This window comes from Carettochelys insculpta, chromosome 1, assembly GCF_033958435.1.
Source record: "Carettochelys insculpta isolate YL-2023 chromosome 1, ASM3395843v1, whole genome shotgun sequence".
NCBI classification, from domain to species: domain Eukaryota; kingdom Metazoa; phylum Chordata; order Testudines; family Carettochelyidae; genus Carettochelys; species Carettochelys insculpta.
In genome coordinates, this window is record NC_134137.1 from 289,796,056 (window position 1) to 289,815,997 (window position 19,942).

The 19,942-nt window shown below is 44.7% G+C and overlaps 1 protein-coding gene across 9 annotated transcripts in view; it reads left to right on the plus strand.

The window, feature by feature from the left end:
* The window catches only part of ANKS1B (ankyrin repeat and sterile alpha motif domain containing 1B), a 908,578-nt gene extending 889,944 nt beyond the window's left edge, over positions 1-18,634 (plus strand). For 7 of the 9 annotated variants that reach the window (XM_075011319.1, XM_075011325.1, XM_075011344.1 and 4 more), the window contains 2 exons: positions 9,415-9,582; positions 16,705-18,634. In XM_075011319.1, the coding sequence (XP_074867420.1) occupies positions 9,415-9,582; positions 16,705-16,815 (279 nt within the window). In that variant the 3' untranslated portion in view covers positions 16,816-18,634. The remainder of the gene's footprint in view (positions 1-9,414; positions 9,583-16,704) is intronic. The other 2 variants (XM_075011335.1, XM_075011364.1) reach the window with 1 other exon arrangement.
* The last annotated feature ends 1,308 nt before the right edge of the window (positions 18,635-19,942 follow it).

Genomic DNA, 19,942 nt, shown 5'->3' on the forward strand with positions numbered 1-19,942 from the left:
TGGGGGCCCCCGGGCAAAGGTCTCCTGGAGGGCCTCCTGCATGAGCACCCTGTCCCAGTGCACCTGGCGACACGGGACCGCACCTGGCTGCTCATAGTGTGGCACGGCCTCAGCTGCCCAGTGTGCCACAAAGTGCTCCTGCTTGCCCTCCACGAGGTTGTGCAGTGCACAGCAGGTGCCCACGACCACGGGCACTCTGGGCAGGTCTACCTCCAGGCGCATCAGGAGGCACCTGAAACACGCCTTCAGATGGCCTAATGCCCGCTCCACGTTGTTCCTGGTGTGGTTGAGGAGGGCATTGAAGAGGTCCTGGCTCTCATTGGTGTGTCCCATGTAGGAGTGCATTAGCCAGGCCTGGAGTGGGTAGGCAGCATCGGTGACGATGCAGAGGGGCACGGTCATGTCCCCCACCAGCAGCTCCCGGCGGGGATGTAGGTGCCCTCTGCCATCCTGCGGCCAAGCCACGAGTTCCGCAGAACGCAGGCATCATGGGCCCTGCCCAGCCAGCCCACACAGATGTCCATGAAACATCCTCAGGCATCCACGAGGGCCTGGAGGATGACGGAGTGGTAGCCCTTGCAGTTGATGTACAGTCCCCAGCTGTGTGGTGGGGCCTGGATGGCAATGTGGGTGCTGTCCAATGCACCGATGCAGCTGGGGAATCCCAGGTGTTAGAAGACAGCCATAGCACAGTGTCCACATCCCCAAGGTGGATCAGGTGGCACAGAAGGATCCTGTTGATGGTGGTGACAACCTGTAGGGTAGAGGGCACAGGCGCCTGTGAGTGTGTGGTAGCATATGGGGCACCCCCTCCCTGGGACCCCCCTCCCAGGGACCTCACTCCCCAGGGCCCCACACTTTGGGACCCCCCTCCCCAGGACCCAACCATGTGTGCGTGGCCCCAGGTGCCTTACCTCAAGGAGGACAACCCCGATGGTGGCCTTCCCTCTCCCAAATCGGTGGCTGACCAAGCGGTTGCTGTCCAGGGTGGCCAGCTTCCACTGAGCGATGGCCACTCCTTTCTCCAGGGGGAGCGTGGGCCACATGCGGGTGTCCTGGTGGCAAAGTGCTGGTGCCAGCCAATGGCACAGCTCCATGAAAGTGGCCTGAGTCATCCGGAAGTTGCGGACCCACTGGTCGTCATCCCACTCTCCGAGGATGATGTTGTCCCACCATTCCCCACTGGTGGGGTACTGCCAGAGGCGACAGCGGGGCTGGAACAGGGGGTGCTCTGGATGCACCGTAGGGGGAAGCCTGCACAGGGTTGGCCATGTGTCAGGCAGCACGTAGCCTCATATGGCATGCTGTCAGGATGGCCGTCAAGCTGGCCGTGATGTCCAAGGTGTCCCCATCAGTGAAGTACTGTGGGTCCATGGCAGGCAGTGGTGTGGTGGCTAACCAAGGTTCTCCCGAGTGCTGTGCTGGAGGTCGCATGCTGCAAGCAGCCAGGGTCCTCAGCATGTGCACAGGGAATGTGTTTGGGAGGAGCTCTTTAAGGGGTTGACTCGCCCATGCTCCAGGAAGGGCTTGTCGGCCATTTGACCCTGCCCTTCCCATTTCCTGCGCTGTTATTTCGAAATTAAGCTGTGGCTGTGTAGCCGCTCCATTTCAAAATGACTGCGAGTCTTTTCAATGTTGCGGCTCGCAACATCGTTATGTATTTCGTGTGCAGTCGCTTCCCTGCCACTTATTTCGAAATAACGGATAGGGATAAGCCATTTCAATGTCAGTTGCTCGTGTAGCCACAGCCTTTGTGTGTAGACACTCCACATGTTCTTCCAAAAAGGGACAGATTTTCTGAAAAACTTGCTAGTGCAGGCACAGCCATAAAGCCTATTTCGAAAGAGAGCCATTGGATGCACTACGGCTTATTTCGAAATTGACTCTGTTCCCTGTGGCTGTGTCTAAACTGCCCCTCCCTTTCAGAAAGGACATGCAAACACGGCCTATTGAATCTGGAAATGAGGCATCGATCTGCATATTCAGCACCTCCTTTGCATAGTGACGGCCACTTGCCATTCCAGAAGTGCTGTTTTCAAAATGCAAAACAGCCATGTAACGGGGTACCTTCAAAAGGAAGTCCTGCTTTCAAAATCACCCTTCTTCCTGAAAAAAAGGAAGGAACCCCATCTACATGGCTGTTTTACATTTTGAAAACAGCACTTCTGGAATGGTGAGTGGCCGACATTATGCAAATTGGGCACTGAATATGCCAGTCGACACCTCATTCACATTTTCAATCAGCCACGTTTGCCCCGAAAGGAAGAAGCCGTGTAGATGCAGCCCTATCTTAACAGAACCTATTTCAAAATAAGTGCTATTCCTCGTAAAATGAGGTTTTCCAATTCTGACATAAGGTGGCTGCTATTTCAAATTTATTTTGAGATAGTGGTTGCATCATGTAGACACTAGCATAGTTCTTTCAAAATAACTTTGCTGTGTAGACCTACCCTATGGCTGCTTTGCACTCTCCTGTAGCACAAAGCAGCCATAAACATGGTTTCACTTGCCATGGAAACATTTCCTCCCATAGAAAGGAGTTCTCCAATGGTAAAAATCTGCCATGGCAGATCGTATGCCAAACTTCAGTTCACTCCAGGGCGCAGGCCCTTTGATCAGCTGGTCCATAGCACCTAGAAATAGAAAGCAGCAAGCAGAACAGAACAGCCTTTGGGCTGCTCTGATTCATGCCAGACCAAACCAGAGCCCCCACAACATAAAACCACATTTTCCTTCTTTTGCATGTCTCAAGACTTGCACTGAACACTCTTAGGCTGGGTTAGAGAATTGGGACCTATATATACATATATATCTCCACATCACATGGAAAAGCATTAAAAATGTTATAGGTGACCTTCAAAAGGAAAAAAAAACTAGGCTTGTTCCATTTTATTGTTTTATTATGATGAATAAAGGCAGCCTGAAAAAAAATTTTATAAATTCCCTGATTGCCTTTACATTACAAATTCTCAGCTTGTCTGTCCTTGAATACTCTATTGTGACTGAACTAGGGAAATTATGAAGTCGCAAGAGACAAGAATCTGAAACTTAGCAATTGAGCAGGGAAGGGATTTTTAGTAGGTTGTGTTAAACTCCACTGTACTTTTGTTGGGCTTTGCTAACACTTATTTTAAGTCCTGTATTTGAGACGTTCGACGGCTTTATTAACCTGCTCCCACCTTTCTAAGACGCATTAGCTCACAATAAGCTTATAGAGAGACATATCCTACCCCAGAAAAGTTTATCTAGTAAAACCAGGCAGCATTTCACCACACCAACGAAGACCAGATTTGACAATCCTGAGCTTTAAGGAAAAACAAAAAAAAGCAGGGGGTGGGAAATACTTACGAAGCAGCAGAAAATGTTCAGGTCCTCCTTTGAAGGAAAAAAAGGGGGAGAGGGCAAAATCCTTTATTTTTAATAAATTCATTGCAAGTCACTATTAATGAAAAAAATCTATAAAAACTAAATGGCATATGTATGATTGGCTTAAATATCTTAGTAGCTTTAATATACCCTCCTAAAAGCACAGTGAAGCTACAGCAGTAATGTATGCAGTGCCATATGCAAACCTCTGAAATGTTCACACATTATAAAGCACATAATGTAATGAACCAAATATAAGATAGTAATAGAACATTTAGGCTGCATGTGACAGGAGATTCTTGGGCCAGGCTGGCATGCTGAGGCATGTATGTGTTACAACTTGAATTTAAAAAAAAACAAAACGAGAGAATCCACCTCTTCCAGGACATACCGTGGCAGCATTAACTTACTTTCCTTCTCACCCATCCTCAGACAAAGATTGGGCCACCAGCTGTTGCAGGAGTTCCAAGCAGCCCATGGGTCCAACAGCTCTGCATTCCTTTCAGGGAGCCTGAAGGGGTCTGTGGGAGCAGAAGTCCTCCACAGATATCAGGGGATCCACTGATTTTTCAGTCCTGAGCCTCCTGGTTATTCCACTGTGAACAAAGTTGTGTCTCCTGCAAACACCCCCAAAGAAGGTCCAATGGAAACTCCGCAATGAACCCTTGTGGCATTTCCATGCTCCTACTCAGGTGTAGCACATGTAAGGCACCCAGATTGGTCAACTTCAGTACAGCATTGCGTTCCAGTATTGAATATGCAAATGAGAACTCCCCAAAACTAGTATATAGTATTTTTCTGCAGTTGGCTCTCCCTGTTTTAAAAATAACCAGACACCTGCAGACTCTCAATTCCATTGCATCCTTGCCTTATTTCAAGGTGCTTACTTAATAGACAATGTAGCATTCCTTTCCCATTTACAGCCATGATATTCTTTAACAAAATATGGTCCTTCCCCTCTACTAGGTTATATCTGGACATATTATCAGGCACAACTATGTTTACATGTGACTACTGTGAGCATTTCTGCACTATCAAGGTTTGTCACCTTTTGGCGACAAACAAGCTCATACGCATTGCAGTGCAACTTTTGTCCAGGAAAACGCCCTGTTTCAGCAACAAAATCTTCCACCGCATGGAATTTTTTTTTCTTTTCCCTTCCTTTTACTGTGACGAAGGAGCCAGAGTAAACACTTCTCTTTGTTTTCTTCACAGAACTGGCTTCCATCAGTATCCCACAATGCCCATCCTGACAGCTGTACTGAGTGTTTTGACCTCTGCTGCCCTGCAAGCATGCGCCCCTCCCCTTTCAAAGTTCAGGGAAGTATCTGACAGCCGAGTGTGCTGCTCTGTTCGGGAAATAATGGACGGCTCCTGTTCTGCCCTCCCTGTGCTAGCAACATGGTGGCAAGCAGACTGGTCTGGTTGGGGGACGGGAGGGGAGAGACTGCTAGGCTGCTTTGACATTCCTCAGCAAGGAGAGCTCAGAGCTACCCATAACACTACGAGCTCAGGGAAAATCCCAAGATTCATGGGGATCAGCTTTGTCATTCCACAGCAGTGGATGGTGGGGTACATACTCACACTGCATTGCTCACACGCTTGATGATGGGACTCCCAGTCTGGACGTGATCTGTCAACAGAGACAGCAAATAAGAACACCCTCTGGTGGTTTCTGTTGTGTTGAATTTTGGGTGTCAAACTCCGGGTTTTTTTGACAACTCTTGGTAGCATAGACTTAGCCTGCACGTCAAGCTCCTCTGTGGATTATTCAGGTTCTGGGCATGGCTGTTGTCCAATTATAAAATGTGCTGAAGAGGAAAATAAATTTCAGCATCTCCTGAACTACTTTTTATTACCAGTGGGAGGCAGGGTCCCAGACTAGCTGGACCTTTGTTCTGTTGCTGCATGGCAATTCCCATGTTGCCAGTGCAAACTCTGTCCTCATGACCTTTTGTGCCATGCTATAAAGTGCATTGCTGGACTCAGTATGCTCTTTTCAGGGCCATTTTTCTACCTAGCCTTGTCAGTGTGTTCCTTATCAGTATATAACTTCACTACAGTTAATCTTAGGGAACAGTGCACTCTCATGTTCCTACAGCTGTGCAAGATGTGTCTCTACAGTCTTAATCTTATGACATTTGCATAGGCATACCATTGGGAAGCACACAATGTGTCATTCTCTGCATTGATGGCAAATATGGTCGATGGGTTTCTCAACTCCGTGGCCTACGTTCAGATGGATTCACACTAGATTGCCATAATCATAGAACACTAGAACTGGAAGGGACCTCAAGAGGTCATCAAGTCCAGTTCCCAGTCCTCTTGGCAGGACCAAGCACCGTCTAGACCATCCCCAATAGGTGTCTATCTAACCTGCTCTTAAAAATCTCCAGAAATTCCACAACCTCCCTAGGTAATTTATTCCAGTGTTTAACCACCCTGACAGGAAGTTTTTCCTAATGTCTAATCTAAACTTCCATTGCTGCAGTTTAAGCCCATTGCTCCTTGTCCTCTTTTAGGTACTTGAAAACTGCTATCATGTCCCCTCTAAGTCTTTTCTTTTCTAAACTAAATAAGCCCAGTTCTTTCAGTCTTCCCTCATAGCTCATGTTCTCTAGATCTTTAATCATTTTTGTTGCTCTTCTCTGGACTTTCTCCAATTTCTCCACATCTTTCTTGAAATGTGGTGCCCAGAACTGGACCCCATACTCCAATTGAGGTCTAGTCAGTGCTGAATAGAGCGGAAGAATGACTTCTCATGTCTTGCTCACAGCACTCCTCTTAATGCATCCCAGAATCTTGTTTGCTTTTTTTGTAACAGCATCACACTGTTGACTCATATTTAACTTGTGGTCCACTATAACCCCTAAATCCCCTTCCACAGTACTCCTTCTTAAACAGTCACTTCCCATTCTGTATGTATGAAGCTGATTGTTCCTTCCTAAATGGAGTGCTTTGCATTTGTCCTTCTTAATGATTGGTTCCTGTAGGCCTTAAAATATGTGAATCTTCTATCAAATTGCATCTGCTGAACTGACCAGTTCTGACTGGGTTTCCCTAAGTAAAGTAGTTGGCCCTTACTCTTTTTGGTTTAAGCAGGTGATTTCAGTACCATAGGTATGAATCCTTGAGCAGCTTGTGGTGATGGATTTGATCATAGTAACTACAATGAACTGAGAAAATACCTGCTCTGTCTTCTGAGTGCTATGGATGAGTTGGTTTCTCTGGTTGCTGCCTACTTGAATGCAAAGAGTTAAGACAGATTGGAGCTTGGGGTCAGCTGGAGGCAGGAACTGCTGCGAGTACTAAGATATAAGACAGCTACAGGGTCACTCTTTCAAAGCAAGTAAGAGACCTATATCGGGGCCCTCCACCAGGAGGAGAAGTTACCTAGATAGCTCCTGCCGGTTTGGAATGTCTTTGCTCTGCCCAAGGCTAAGCCTAGGAACAATGGAGTCCGAAGGCCCCAAAGATCCTAGCAAAGGGAAGGGGAGGGAGAGTGTACTGGAAGAACTGGGCCTGGACAGATACGTGAAAAAATGGCATGGTGGAAGAACTCAGTCACAAGCAGGACGAACATTGGGAAGGAAGCGTAGGCTTGTTCTCCCATCTTAGAGATGTGGGATAAGACAAATCTTCCTGAGCTGCAGCTAATGGAGATTCACATTAGGTAAGGAAACATGCACGTAAGTCTCTCTGTTATTTTAAATCCCCCTCTTAAGACTCTGTGCACATTTTGGCACAATAAATTCTGCTTTGTTTTAAAGAAGTTATTTCTCTATTGCTGCAAACGTGTGCTGGCACAGAATGATTGGTTGCTAGGGAGTATAACCCAGAGCCCTAGTCAGAAAGTGTTTGGATTGTGAGATCCCATCCCAAACAGAAGGAAACACGTGGGCCTGCCTCTAGAAAAGAGTTCATTCAACAGACTGGAAAAGGGTCTCAGCAGGCACAGTGTACTCAAGGACCTTGACAGCAGCTGATCACATTTGGGTAGACATGTTAAAAAGTAATTTTTTTCTATCTAGTCTATCACTGGACAATGACCAACCTTGGATGCACCAGAAGAAGATTTTATACAGAGTCAAATGCAAATCTGGAATCCAATTAATGTCTCTATTTGCATAGATGCAACTGCCACTTAAGGCAGTGGGAGTTGTACCTGTACAACTGATGGAATAATTAGTCCCCTTTGTTAGCAGATGCAATTCCACTGAAATCACTGGAGGTGCACCTGCTTCCACAGGGTCTGAATTTGGTACTCTGTTCCTAAAGTGGGTGTAACAATAGCACAAGAGAAAATATCTTCATGACAACAATGGGGATTTAGCTTATGGCTTGAAACAAGGCAATAGGATAAAATTATAAGGCCTAACTAGTGAAGGGCAGATTCTGTATTTAGCAAATCTCATGTGGGTTCATTGTTAGTGGAAACTAGAAACATACCCATGGCTAACCTTTTCAAAGTGTTTGTGCAAATATATGGCTTTGCAGAAAAGTCATGTGTGACTGACTGAGCATGGTTTCAACCTGAAACTGAATGAAGCATGGTGATTTCCTTTAAATTTCACTTTGAGATTTGGGTTTTGTGCATATCTGAAACTCAAAGTTCCCATGGGGAGTGGAACTCAAAATCAAAGGAAAGGTTCACACTAATCTGTCAGGGTATGTGTATCCAGCAAAGTTATTTCAAAATAACTAACCTAGAATCTGGAGGATGCAACCGATATTTTGAAATAAATTTGAAATAGAGGATGACTTATTTTGAAATTGGTAAGCCTAATTTCATGAGACATAACACCTGTTTTGAAATAGGTCAAAATAGGTTGCAATAGGCACTGTTAAGCTAGGGAACATCGCCTATTTCGAGATAAGTGATAATCACCCAGTGGCTTTTTTTTTAAGTAGGTTCTGTGTATGTAGACACTGTATTTTGAAATAGGTAAGTGCTATTTCAAAATGCATTTCTGTGTGTAGCAGCATTCTTTCAAAATAAGATCTTTTGGAATAGCTGTTCCGGAATAGCTTATTTCAAAATAAGGCTGCTGAGTAGATGCACCCTTAGGTCCAAATTCCCACGTTTCACATCTTTTTCAGCATGCACCAATTTCAATAAATATCCTAACCTACATTTTGTATGTAGTCTATGAATGAGCGCTCCTGTTATTCTAGTTACACTGTCACCCAGTGATCTTATTCTCAAATAATCCGTCGTCTTTGGTTCCAACATATAACAAAGCACAGTAACCTTTTAGAATTTTCTGGTATTCTAATTCCAAATTAACAAATTGAGCACCCAAGTGCCCTTTGGCCAATTCCTGCAGGAGACAAAGCCTGAGCTTGTTGCTCACTGGCCTGCTACTATATTTTCTGCTTGCAGCCCAGTGAAGCGAAGGGTGTCCTTGGAACATTTTCCTTTAGATCTTCTGGAAATTCTCACTGAAGTTGAGTTCCCTTTGCTGTTCTGTTCTAGTGCAGCACAGTGTGATCTGAGACCCAAGAGAGGGGAAGTAATGACTCAGACTGCAGATTTTCAAGAAGGGCATGTCAGAAGAGCAGGCTAGAAGCAGAGCTGGGTAATATATCTCACCCTCCCCTTCTGCTGGCTGAGTTCTGTGATCTGTCACTAAAATAATATGAATTATCGTGCCGGAGCACAAAATGGAACTACACAGAAGAAATACAAGAACATCAATCTATGCATTAGTAATCTGGTTCGCAGGCCATATCCATCTAATCTAATCACCTTTAAATGTTTAGCAATTGAAAAATTGTGTACAATAATTGAATAATGTCTTTCCCTATGGCAACTCACACTTGGGTTGCCCTTTGACAGGTATACACTGAATCACAGCTGCTGAACGTGGAAAAGACCTATCAAGACATCTTCAGTGTATTTACATTGTTTATTTATAGGGTAGCACTGAGCTGGATAGTACAGGCATGGAAAAGTCTACCCCATGGCACTAGATAGGATTGTCCTTAATGACTATTTATAAATGGCAGTTTATCCTAACTCTATTTTTGAATGTTTTGTTATTCCAGAATTTAGCCTATGAAATCATTTTAACACTTGGACAAGCATTTGAGGTGGCCTACCAGCTCGCACTACAGGCACGAAAAGGGGGCCATTCTTCAACCCTCCCAGAAAGCTTTGAAAATAAACCCACCAAACCAATCCCAAAGCCACGTGTTAGTATTCGAAAGTCCGTGGTAAGTAGCAAATAGGAAAACTAAAACTTAGCTAGACAATAAAATATGTTGGCATGAATCTGATAAGAGTTTATCTATTTGATCAGAAAAGCTCTCTCTCCCCCCCACCCAAGGTAAGCTAAGCCATAGCCCATCTTCACTCCCGAGTCAGTCCACAAGGAGTTAGAATCTCAGTTGGTAACATTTTATTTCAGACCCTTCCACTCTAAGAAGATGTATGTGTAACACTGGTCACATACATATTATGCTGCTATTCCCATGGCTTGACATGTTTCTGTGGTTATTTCTGTGTGTAAAGCAGCTGTTTCAAATGCCCTGGACCACAATCAGCTCTGATTTACAACCCATGCAATCACTTTGACTTCGCTGAAATTGCAACAAGATGTAAATCAACCCAAAATTTAGCTTTTTATATTTTATCCCTTTTTGTTTAGCTTTGATGCTAGTATAAATATCTTCATTTTTAAAAACTAACTAAAAATGAGTCTGAGGACAATCAAATATTAGCACAATAATCCTGTCATATCTCTTATTGAGTGTCTGTGACTCCCCCCAACACGGGATTACTGCAGATGCAAATCAATAGCTGACAAATTTTGAAGGCACAGAATTTATGATTCAGATAAGGCCTCCTACAACTGAGTCCTAATTTAAGCCTTGACTGAACTTTCAATTATCTCCCTTTTCCCGCTCTCTTCATGTCCTATCCTTTTAGCTTTGCCCTCTCATCCAAACCAGGTCCTTCTCTTTCCTTCCTTCAACAGTTTCCCCACCTCCATTTTCATTTTGATTTGGGATTTTTTGTTTGTTTTGTTTTGCTTTTGGAAAGTAACACACTTAAAGAGCTGTCAGTTCAAAAGATTGCTAAAATCTAGCTTGAGTAGACTAGTCGGGAATCGTTCAGTCAAAGAACGCTGGCTTCTAGGACCTGAATAGTTCACAAAAACACTTTGGATTTGATGAATGATGAATTTTTGTCATATCATGGATAAGGTTCTGCCTAGGAGAACACTAGATTGGGAACAGTGGGCTTCAAGGGTCCGTGGTTCCTGGGCAACCATGTGGCCTGGCCTGAGTATAGGGACTCCAGGGTTTCCAGGCTCCCTGAAGAAGAGCAGGGGCTAAGTTTCAACTTTAACTGTGACTCAGCTCCTAGCTCGCTCAGTGGGAAGCCGGAAAGCCCTAAAACCCTGGCTTGACTCAGGGATTGCAGGGTTTCCAAGCTCCCTGTTGCTGCAGTCAGGAGCACGGCATTGCTAGTAGCCGTAGCACATGATAAGGTTTTCAGGATCTAGGCTCCCAGAACTGCACAAGGCAATGTGGAAGTCCTATGAGCCCCAGCCTATTTGGGAGTCTCAAGTCTCAGGGTTTAGAGGATGCTTAAGGCTGAGATGGATTCCCCAAGCAGCTAGGGTCCCACAATACAAGAATAGAAGTTGGCAGGTTGGGAAGCCTGCTCGCCTGGGAGTTTGGAAGTTTTGGGATTCCTTCCCCAGGAGCACTCTGCATGACAGGGCTTCACCAGAGCTGTGACCATTGGATCCCCTGCCACTGCTGACATGATTCATGTCAGTGCTACTGAAGGCTGCCACTGAATACCAGAAGTGAAGCTGCCCATCCAAATCAGGCTGAAACACCATTGGCAATGTCAAAACATCCAGTGAGCTGGATCAGTTGTAATACTGAAGTCTCAGCAGATGTAAGAAGCGCCTGTTGGGATGGAAAAGAAGGCAGGCATATTTTTAACAAGAAATAAAAAAATGTTCATATACAATTTGTTTTTTAGTAAAGTTCTTATTACATCTAAACGGATATCCTGCCCAAAAAGAAGACCTGATAGAATAATCTCCAGGGCTACTGTGTACATTACTAATTCTACTCCATTTAAAACTCCCATCTGAGGCGTGTGAATGTCAGAGAGGTATTGTTCTGTGTGTGTTTGTTCCTATGAATTTTGCATCGGGGGAGGGAGGGGAGTGTGCCTTCATTCTATATCCCTGGAGCATTAGAAATTTGAAAGCAGAGTCTATTGGTCCACATATGAGTCCCTGGATCACCCTGTGCCTCCAACTGAAGAGATTAAAAATATGGTGGGGTGACCACCTCCCCTTCTCCTTCTCACAGCCACATAGTTTGGTTTGGAGCCTCTAGAGTCCAAAGCTTCAGCTTTCTCCTTTCACAGTGACTCTACATACATATATGTAAATAGTGTCATAGTTTTAGTGTTTTAAAGTTTGTATCTGATCATGTTAGTGTTTCATAGTTAGTTGGTCTTCCTGTCCTGGGCAGCACTGCCCTCAAACTCCATTTGGGTATTGGATTATGCACAGGACACTCCGCTTCAAAATTTGGGCTTCCTGCCCATGATCCTTCTTGATCAGCCTTGACTGCCACCAGTGCTTGTATTGCTTCTGGAACACGTACATCATGGCCAGGAGCGATATCTGCACTTCATTCCCTTGCCATACCTAGGAAAGGTGGGAACTTCACTTCAAGAAACAACTACTATTAAAGGCCATGAGGCCTCAGTCAGGCCCAGGCCAGGGGAACCCACTACCTTCCCATATCAGATTGACTTATCGAGGAGTGCATCTCCTGTCACAGGGTCTGAGTCTGAAGTGAAATGGATCCTCCAAAGACCCTTCAGCAGCATCCTGACAGGAGAGGTAGGAGCATTTCCCTCAGCATGAGTCTGTCTTCCTCCAAATCCTCCTTAAAGAAGTCAGATTCTTCCGTGCCTACACTGAGCAAGCTCAGACCAAGAAAACTGAGTATATCCCAAGCCATGACCAAAAAAAAAAACAGACCTCACAAGAAAACCCCCAGTGCAAGTGTTCCATCAGCACTGGATTGTGCTCAAGGACACTGGTGCATCTGGTAGCACACCCAAGCACAAAACGTGGGAAGTGCTAACACCATTGAAGACCAAGCACCAAGAGCATCAGTTACCTACAGTACCATCTTTGTCTTCACTAACTGAGGTGATCAGGATCTTTCTCACGCTGGGAAGAGCTGAGTCCTACATGCCTCCTTCCCCCTTTGGTTCCTCCCTCTAGAGAGAGGTCATAAGTCTACCAGGCGCAGAGGTACTGATATCCTCTGTTACCTGGGGGGGGGGGTGCTCAACCCCCAGCCCCTGCCATCATCCCTTCCTTCCCTCAAGCCCCCCTTATGTTCCACCTCTTCCTGCCCTGTCCCTGTCAGGGCCTCATTCCCAGCCCTGGTCCTAGACCCACTCCCAGCTGCAGGCCCAGGCTTCGTCCCTTTTATCCTGTCTGGATCCTCACTCGGGGTCACATCTTTGGTGTGGACTATGAGGGGTGGGATCACAGATAGGAGTAAGGGGGAGCACAATACTGAAATTTTGGGGCCAGGGCACTAGAACATTCTCTAAGAAGTGGAATATTTCTTACCGTGAGGCATGACAGTGACTTGCTCTTCAGTACCAAGGGGATGTAATTTACTTGCCATACTTCCTAATACCCAAAATAGAGGGTGGTTGGAGATCCATTTTTGAATTCTGCCATCTCAACCACTTAATTCACAAACTCATGTTCCTTATAGTGATGTTGGCATCTACAGTGCCGTCCCTGGAAAGAGCCAGGTGGTTCATGGCACTTGACATGGGCACCTACATTCACATGGACATCCACACTGCTCCAACAGTTTTCAATATAGTGTACTCCTTTTGGGCATTGTAAAAGACGAATATGATTGTTGTAGAAGATGAGTATATGAGACATTGTGGTCGTAACCGCTTGTGCATTTCTTCAACAATTGGCGCTTTATCTCCAGGTCATGCCAAGAGACCTGTGCAGTGACTTAAACAATGCTACATGCAACTCCGCTCTTCTTTGGGTGTCAGTGTAAATGCTGAAAAATTATACCGTAACCCCTTACACTGAATTTAGACTTCATCGGGGTGTCTTTAAATTCAGCCACAGCAAGGCGTGTCAGGCTATGCACAATATTACAGACCAACACATAAGCAACTCACCCATGAGTGCCTGCCACAGCCTGTCTAATGGCCTCCTGCGCTTACATCATGCCATTTGTAAAGTGCTATTCCTATTGTCCATAAGCATGGCTTCAAACTGTGTACTTGCCATACCAACAGTGCAGGAATACCACAGTGGCTGCTCCCACCATAGTGAAACTGTTCCTGATATGGTGGAAAAATTCCCAGCAGGTCTCTGTTGGTGTTGCCTTCCTGACTGCTGTATCAGATAGGTTGATCTTTACTGTTGATTTGGTGAATGCACGTGGAGGGGCACAGAGCACAAGGCACGGGACATCGCAGGAGTGCTAGAGTCCCATCAATATTCTAGAGCAATGAGCAGTTTTAAGGACTTACAAACCCTTTCTCCTGTTCACTCAAGATCATGGTGTTCTCATAATGTTGGACAATATCACAACTGTCTTTCACATCCAACAGGAAGGTACGAGATCTGTTCACTGTGTGGAACTAAGGCATCAGCAATCAGATTACCCTGTCAGCAATCTACCTAGCGGGACAGCAGAATATGCTAGTGGGCTCCATCAATGGACGCTTTTCTGTTGATCACAAATAGGAACTAGACATTCTGTGGTGAAAAAAAAAAACTGCTGTATGGGAGCCCCCAACAGGGGCTTGTTGGCTTCCCAGCAAGCATGGAATGCAACATATAAGCTGCGTCTACACGTGCACGCTACTTCGAAGTAGCGGCAGTAACTTCGAAATAGCGCCCGTCACGTCTACATGTGTTGGGCGCTATTTCGAAGTTGAAATCGACGTTAGGCGGCAAGACGTCGAAGTCGCTAACCCCATGAGGGGATGGGAATAGCGCCCTACTTCGACGTTCAACATCGAAGTAGGGACGTGTAGACGATCCGCGTCCCGCAACATCGAAATAGCGGGGTCCTCCATGGCGGCCATCAGCTGGGGGGTTGAGAGATACTCTCTCTCCAGCCCTTGCGGGGCTCTGTGGTCACCGTGGGCAGCAGCCCTTAGCCCAGGGCTTCTGGCTGCTGCTGCTGCAGCTGGGGGTCCGTGCTGCATATACAGGGTCTGCAACTAGTTGTTGGCTCTGTGTATCTTGCACTGTTTAATGAAAGTGTGTCTGGGAGGGGCCCTTTAAGGGAGCGACTTGCTGTTGAGTCCGCCCCGTGACCCTGTCTGCAGCTGTGCCTGGCTCCCTTATTTCGATGTGTGCTACTTTGGCGTGTAGACGTTCCCTCGCTGTGCCTATTTCGATGTTGGGCTGAGCAACGTCGAAGTTGAACATCGACGTTGCCAGCCCTGGAGGACGTGTAGACGTTATTCATCGAACTAGCCTATTTCGATGTCGCAACATCGAAATAAACTATTTCGAAGTTGGGTGCACGTGTAGACGTAGCCATACTGTTCCAGAGGTGCCATAGGATACTACTCACAGAATGATGCTCCCCTCCTTCCATGGTTAAACCATCTGAACTCTGCCTTCCCTCCACTACCACTCCTGCCTGGAGTTTTGTGAAAGGTTCAGCAGGCATGGCACAAGTCAGTCTCATGGCCTCCGCTTGCCCCAAGCAGCTTTTGTTCCCAAGACTCCCCCACATGTTGTCTCAGTCACTGATCATTTTCACAGGCTTCTGACCCAACCCACATACACTTCATCGCAGAGCTTGATTTTTAGATGGGCATCATCCTGAAAGTGATTGTGTTATGAAGCTGTATAGAACATCCTTTGTAACAATGGGAAGGATTCCCCTCGGAAATATTGCTGAGCCCAGTGGAAGTGTTCTGTCTGGGCACATCAAAGACACACATCCCTACAAGCTGCAGGTGTTACTCTCATTTTGGACTCTCATTTCCATAAAGAGAGCAGCAGGTCTGTTATTCAGTTCCTTCTGAGTCCTCTTGGGGCCAATCAGTGCGTGCTACCCATGATCACGGGGCTCCTTGATCTTCGCACATCCATTAACTAGCAAATTCTAGAAAAACCTAATGAGAGTCTTTCTGCCAATGAAAGTCTCTGAGTGTCATCTGAACCAGACAATTCACTTTCCTTTGTTCTTCCCAAAGCCGTATGCATACTCAGGAAAAAAAAGAGACTCCATACCCTTGAAATTCAGTGAGCCTTTTACCTTTGGACAGCAAAACAAATGAAGATGTCTCCTGGACCATTTGCCAGAACAGCAGAAAGAGACAGGGGTCAGATTACTCAAACTGGATCTCAGGCTGTATTTTGCTTTGTCAGCTGTCTAATCTTCCCCTGCCTCTTGGGTCAAGAACTTATTCCACAAGAGTGCAAGCAATGCCTATGGCAACACTTCAAGAGGTGCCATTACTCAATATCTGCAAATCTGCTCTGTGGAACTCTGTCCACACATGAGTGAGATGCTGTGCTATGGTATAGGATTCCTCTACTGATGCGTCTTCTGGAATGGCAGTCCTTCATTTGGGTCTGCCATCTATAGCCTTTCAACTTCCTCCTAGTTGAGTGCTACTTATCAGTCACCCACAGAGGAATACGCTTAAGGACCATAATTTGAAGAAGAGAACATTACTTACCTTATAATAGATGAAGGTTCTTCAAGATGTGAGTATTTTTCTGTATTCCACTACCAACCTTCCCTCCCCTTTACTTTGGATTGTCTTTAATTTGTGGCAAAGAAGGAACTAGAGAGGTGGTCAGATTACCCCACTTTTTAATCTCCTCTTTTGGAAGTGAACCATGAGCCAGGGTACATGGGTGGAGCAATGGACATTGCTTTCAAAATTCTCCAACTCCGGGTGCATGGAGCACATACGCATCTCAGTGGACTATAAATAGGGATTACCCATCTCAAAGAACCTGTGGTTACTATAAGGTCATTAACTTTCTGTTATGTTATGTGTAACAGAATGCTTTGTGGAAAATTGTCATAAGCACAATTTTTGGCCACTGATACTGTCAGGTATATATTAAAAAAGGTTAGCGCACATCTCAGAATCAAGCCCTTAATAAAACTTAGTTATTGTCCTGTATAGACTTCTCTGTCATGGTAAAAAAATGGTCTTCATTCTGTAGCCTCTTCAGCACGTTAACTAGTACGTGAGATGTTTTGTACAAATACGCTGATCCAGTTGAGCACATGCATTAAACTGTATTTGTTTTAAAGCAGATAGATCCATCAGAACAAAAGACTCTCGCTAATCTACCGTGGATTGTAGAACCTGGGCAGGAAGCTAAAAGAGGAATTAATACCAAGTATGAAACTACAATTTTCTGATACAGAACTGTCCTCTGGTTCTTGTTGTGCCTTGCACTCCAAGTAGTCACAGCACAGCCTTTCCTTTACGGCAACATTTCAATCCAGTAGAGAGGAAGACTGCACTGTAAGAGTGGCCTTGTAACTAACAAAAAAAAAAAAAAGGCTGGTACTCATTTTTGGTGAGGTTCTTTCTGCAGCACTGATGGGAGAATGACATTATGTGAAGACTTTTAAATTACAGCCGGCAAGAAGAGCGTGGAAATATTTCTCAAGCAGTTCTCTCTTGTGACTCCGCCGCAGTGCTTTCTTTGATTATTTATTTTAGGATTATACTTTTTAAAAAGTTCTCTAAACTAACATTAATGCTGCCTACACGTATGACATTGGGTTGTGGTTTTTTTGTTTTGGAGTTTGGGGGGGTTTTTTGTTTAAATGTTGGCAGGTTTTAATTGAAATAGAATTATTAAATACAATATTTGTGAGACAACTGAACTTCTAAGAATTAATTACACTTTATTGTATAAAAATAATCACAAAATAACAAGAAGTTAGTTACCCCAATTTCTGTATGTGCTGGTTTTTTATGTAATCATTAGTGTCCTTTGATCCTCTTAAAAATAACCTATCTCCCTGTGACAAAGGATCAGAATTTTATGATTGACTAAAAGAGAGGAAATAATGCACAGAAAATGTCTTGTATTAGATATTTTTATGGAAGAGAATGCTGTGGGAAAGCATAGAAATATTTATGGGAGATGAAGTCAGAGTAACTATGAAAGATTTTGTTTATTTTAAAGTTGACTAAACAATTGCTGTGGTACCTTTTTAACACAATATCAATTGTGGATGCACAAGGTGCTTTATCTGATGGCGGTAGAGTAGAAGCAGACTGCCATTGCATACACAGACTGCACCATATAATGTTGCTATAGTTATGAATTCTATTGGTATTTTTAAAAATCTAACAGCAGTTCTGGAAAATGCAATCAAAACTACAGCTCTTGCTATCAAGGTTCCTGTCACAGAAAGCTTGTTTGAAAGAAGTGCTGAGAAGTGCTCTATTGCAGACATTTTTCTAAATTAAAAAAAAGAGAAAAAAATTCCAAAGTAATAAAACTGTTTTCATTATACACAATTTGTTAAGCATTTGCTTGAGGAAATGAAATTTACTTACATTTTCTTTAAAGTGTTTTAATTTTTTTAATGTCTGTGGAGTATTTGTATAATGCCATAATGTATATTTATGTAAAACTGAATTATAATGATACAATATCATAAGACAAAAATAACATTTTAATGTATATTGTTCTATCCAGTCAAATTGTGAATCATTTTGAAGTTCATTATAGAGATATTGATAAATTGTGTGGTTGTCCTACTGTTTTTATTATTATCATTATTATTATTATTGTTATTATTCTTATTATTCTTATTATTATTTCATATCTAACTGAGCTTTTCAATTACAATAATTAATTGGTGAATTCCAAAAGTGGATAACTGGACTTGATTTAAAATTGATAATTGTATATGGTTTAATTAAACCTATAGCTCTGAGTAATGAAAACCTTTTACTACAGTATTCAATTTACTTGAACAAATAGTTCCTTGTACATATTTTGCTTATTCACTGTTGATATGTATGTAGTAAATTGAAAGTAAAAATAACATTGAAAAATATGGTACCAAAAGGCAAATTGTATAGGAGCAAAGTAAATAATAGCCTCACTGCGACAAATACTTATATGTAAATATGCTTGGGCTTCCAGTTATAAATTTTGTAATTTTGTCATTTATTTATATCCTATAAAAGCACACAAAATAAAATGAAGTTGTACAGTCACTACTTCGTTGTGTGTCATTCTGCTCTCAGTGAGGTACATAAAAGGGCCGTTTTTGAAGTCTACTAATCTGAGTGTAGTGTTACTAGGCCCTGCATTTTCTAGCAAGCAAAGCTTATCTATGCTCAGGGGTTCCTGGTGTGTGTTTGGCAAGGCTGCACTGCAGCACAGAGAGGCACTGGCCCCCAGCACATTTCTTACCAGCTGGTCCTCAGCTCCTGTAGCTTGGGTGGAAGGGCAGAAGCCCTTCCTCGTAAATTCCTGGTGTTCTGGAAGACTGTGGGACAATGGCCCATCCATGGGATCTCCCTTCACCCCAAGAGTGGAGCTGGGGATGGGAAGACTGAGCACCCATAGCCGATGACAGCGAGGGGAAGGGCACCCCCCTTGGTGAGTCCCAAGGGAAGAGAAGCACTGAGAAGCACAGGCAGGCCAGTTTTGAGTGCCAGAGAATCTCAGGATTTGGAGGCACTGATGCCAGCAGTCACTGGGATGCAGCAATAGGTGAATTTGCAAAAAACAGGGAATGAGGAGGGCCCAGGGAGAGGGGTGTGGAGCCTGAGTCAAAATGAGGTAAGCAGGGGAGCTGCTGGGCTTGACATAGCCACCTGGATGTGGAGAACTGGAGGAAGCCTCTGGGGGTGGCGAGAATGTCAGCACTGAAAGAGGGTGGCAAGCTGCTAGGAGTCTTTCGTGGAAGCTGATGTGGTACAGAACCAGGATGGTCTCTGGCGAGCCAGGAGCAGGGACGGGTTTGAGGGGCGGCAGGAAGACAGAGTGGAGCTGAGGGGCAGGGAGTAACAGCAAGTGGGCTTGATCACTGGGGCGCAACTCCACTGAGGGTTTTTAAGTCCTGGCTTGATATAGTCATGGGTGGGATGACTTAGTTGAGGGTTGCGCCTGCTTGAGGCCGGGAGCTGGACCCAATGATCTCCTGAAGTCCTGTCCAGCTCTGCGATTCTATGGCCTCGAGATGCCAGCGTGAGCTGAACCAGGCTGATGTGTAAACTCAGTCAGTAACTGGTTTCAAGGTAAAAGTTCCCTGGACACCTAGGTTTCTACCTTTGGGTAAGTGAGGTGGTGTCTCCCACGAGGCATCAAAGCCCCTACCTTTGCGTAAACCCCAGTGTGATTTGTAATCCGGGGGTGATCAGCATTTCCCCACCTAGCTCACCATGGGCCCACAGCCTTGCACAGAGCTTGCCTCTGGGATGGGGTTCCACTGAGGCTTGAGGACACAGTGCTATTGCTCACCCTATCACAGTGGGACTGGGAGCTAATGCCCAAGCCCCACCAGCCACAAC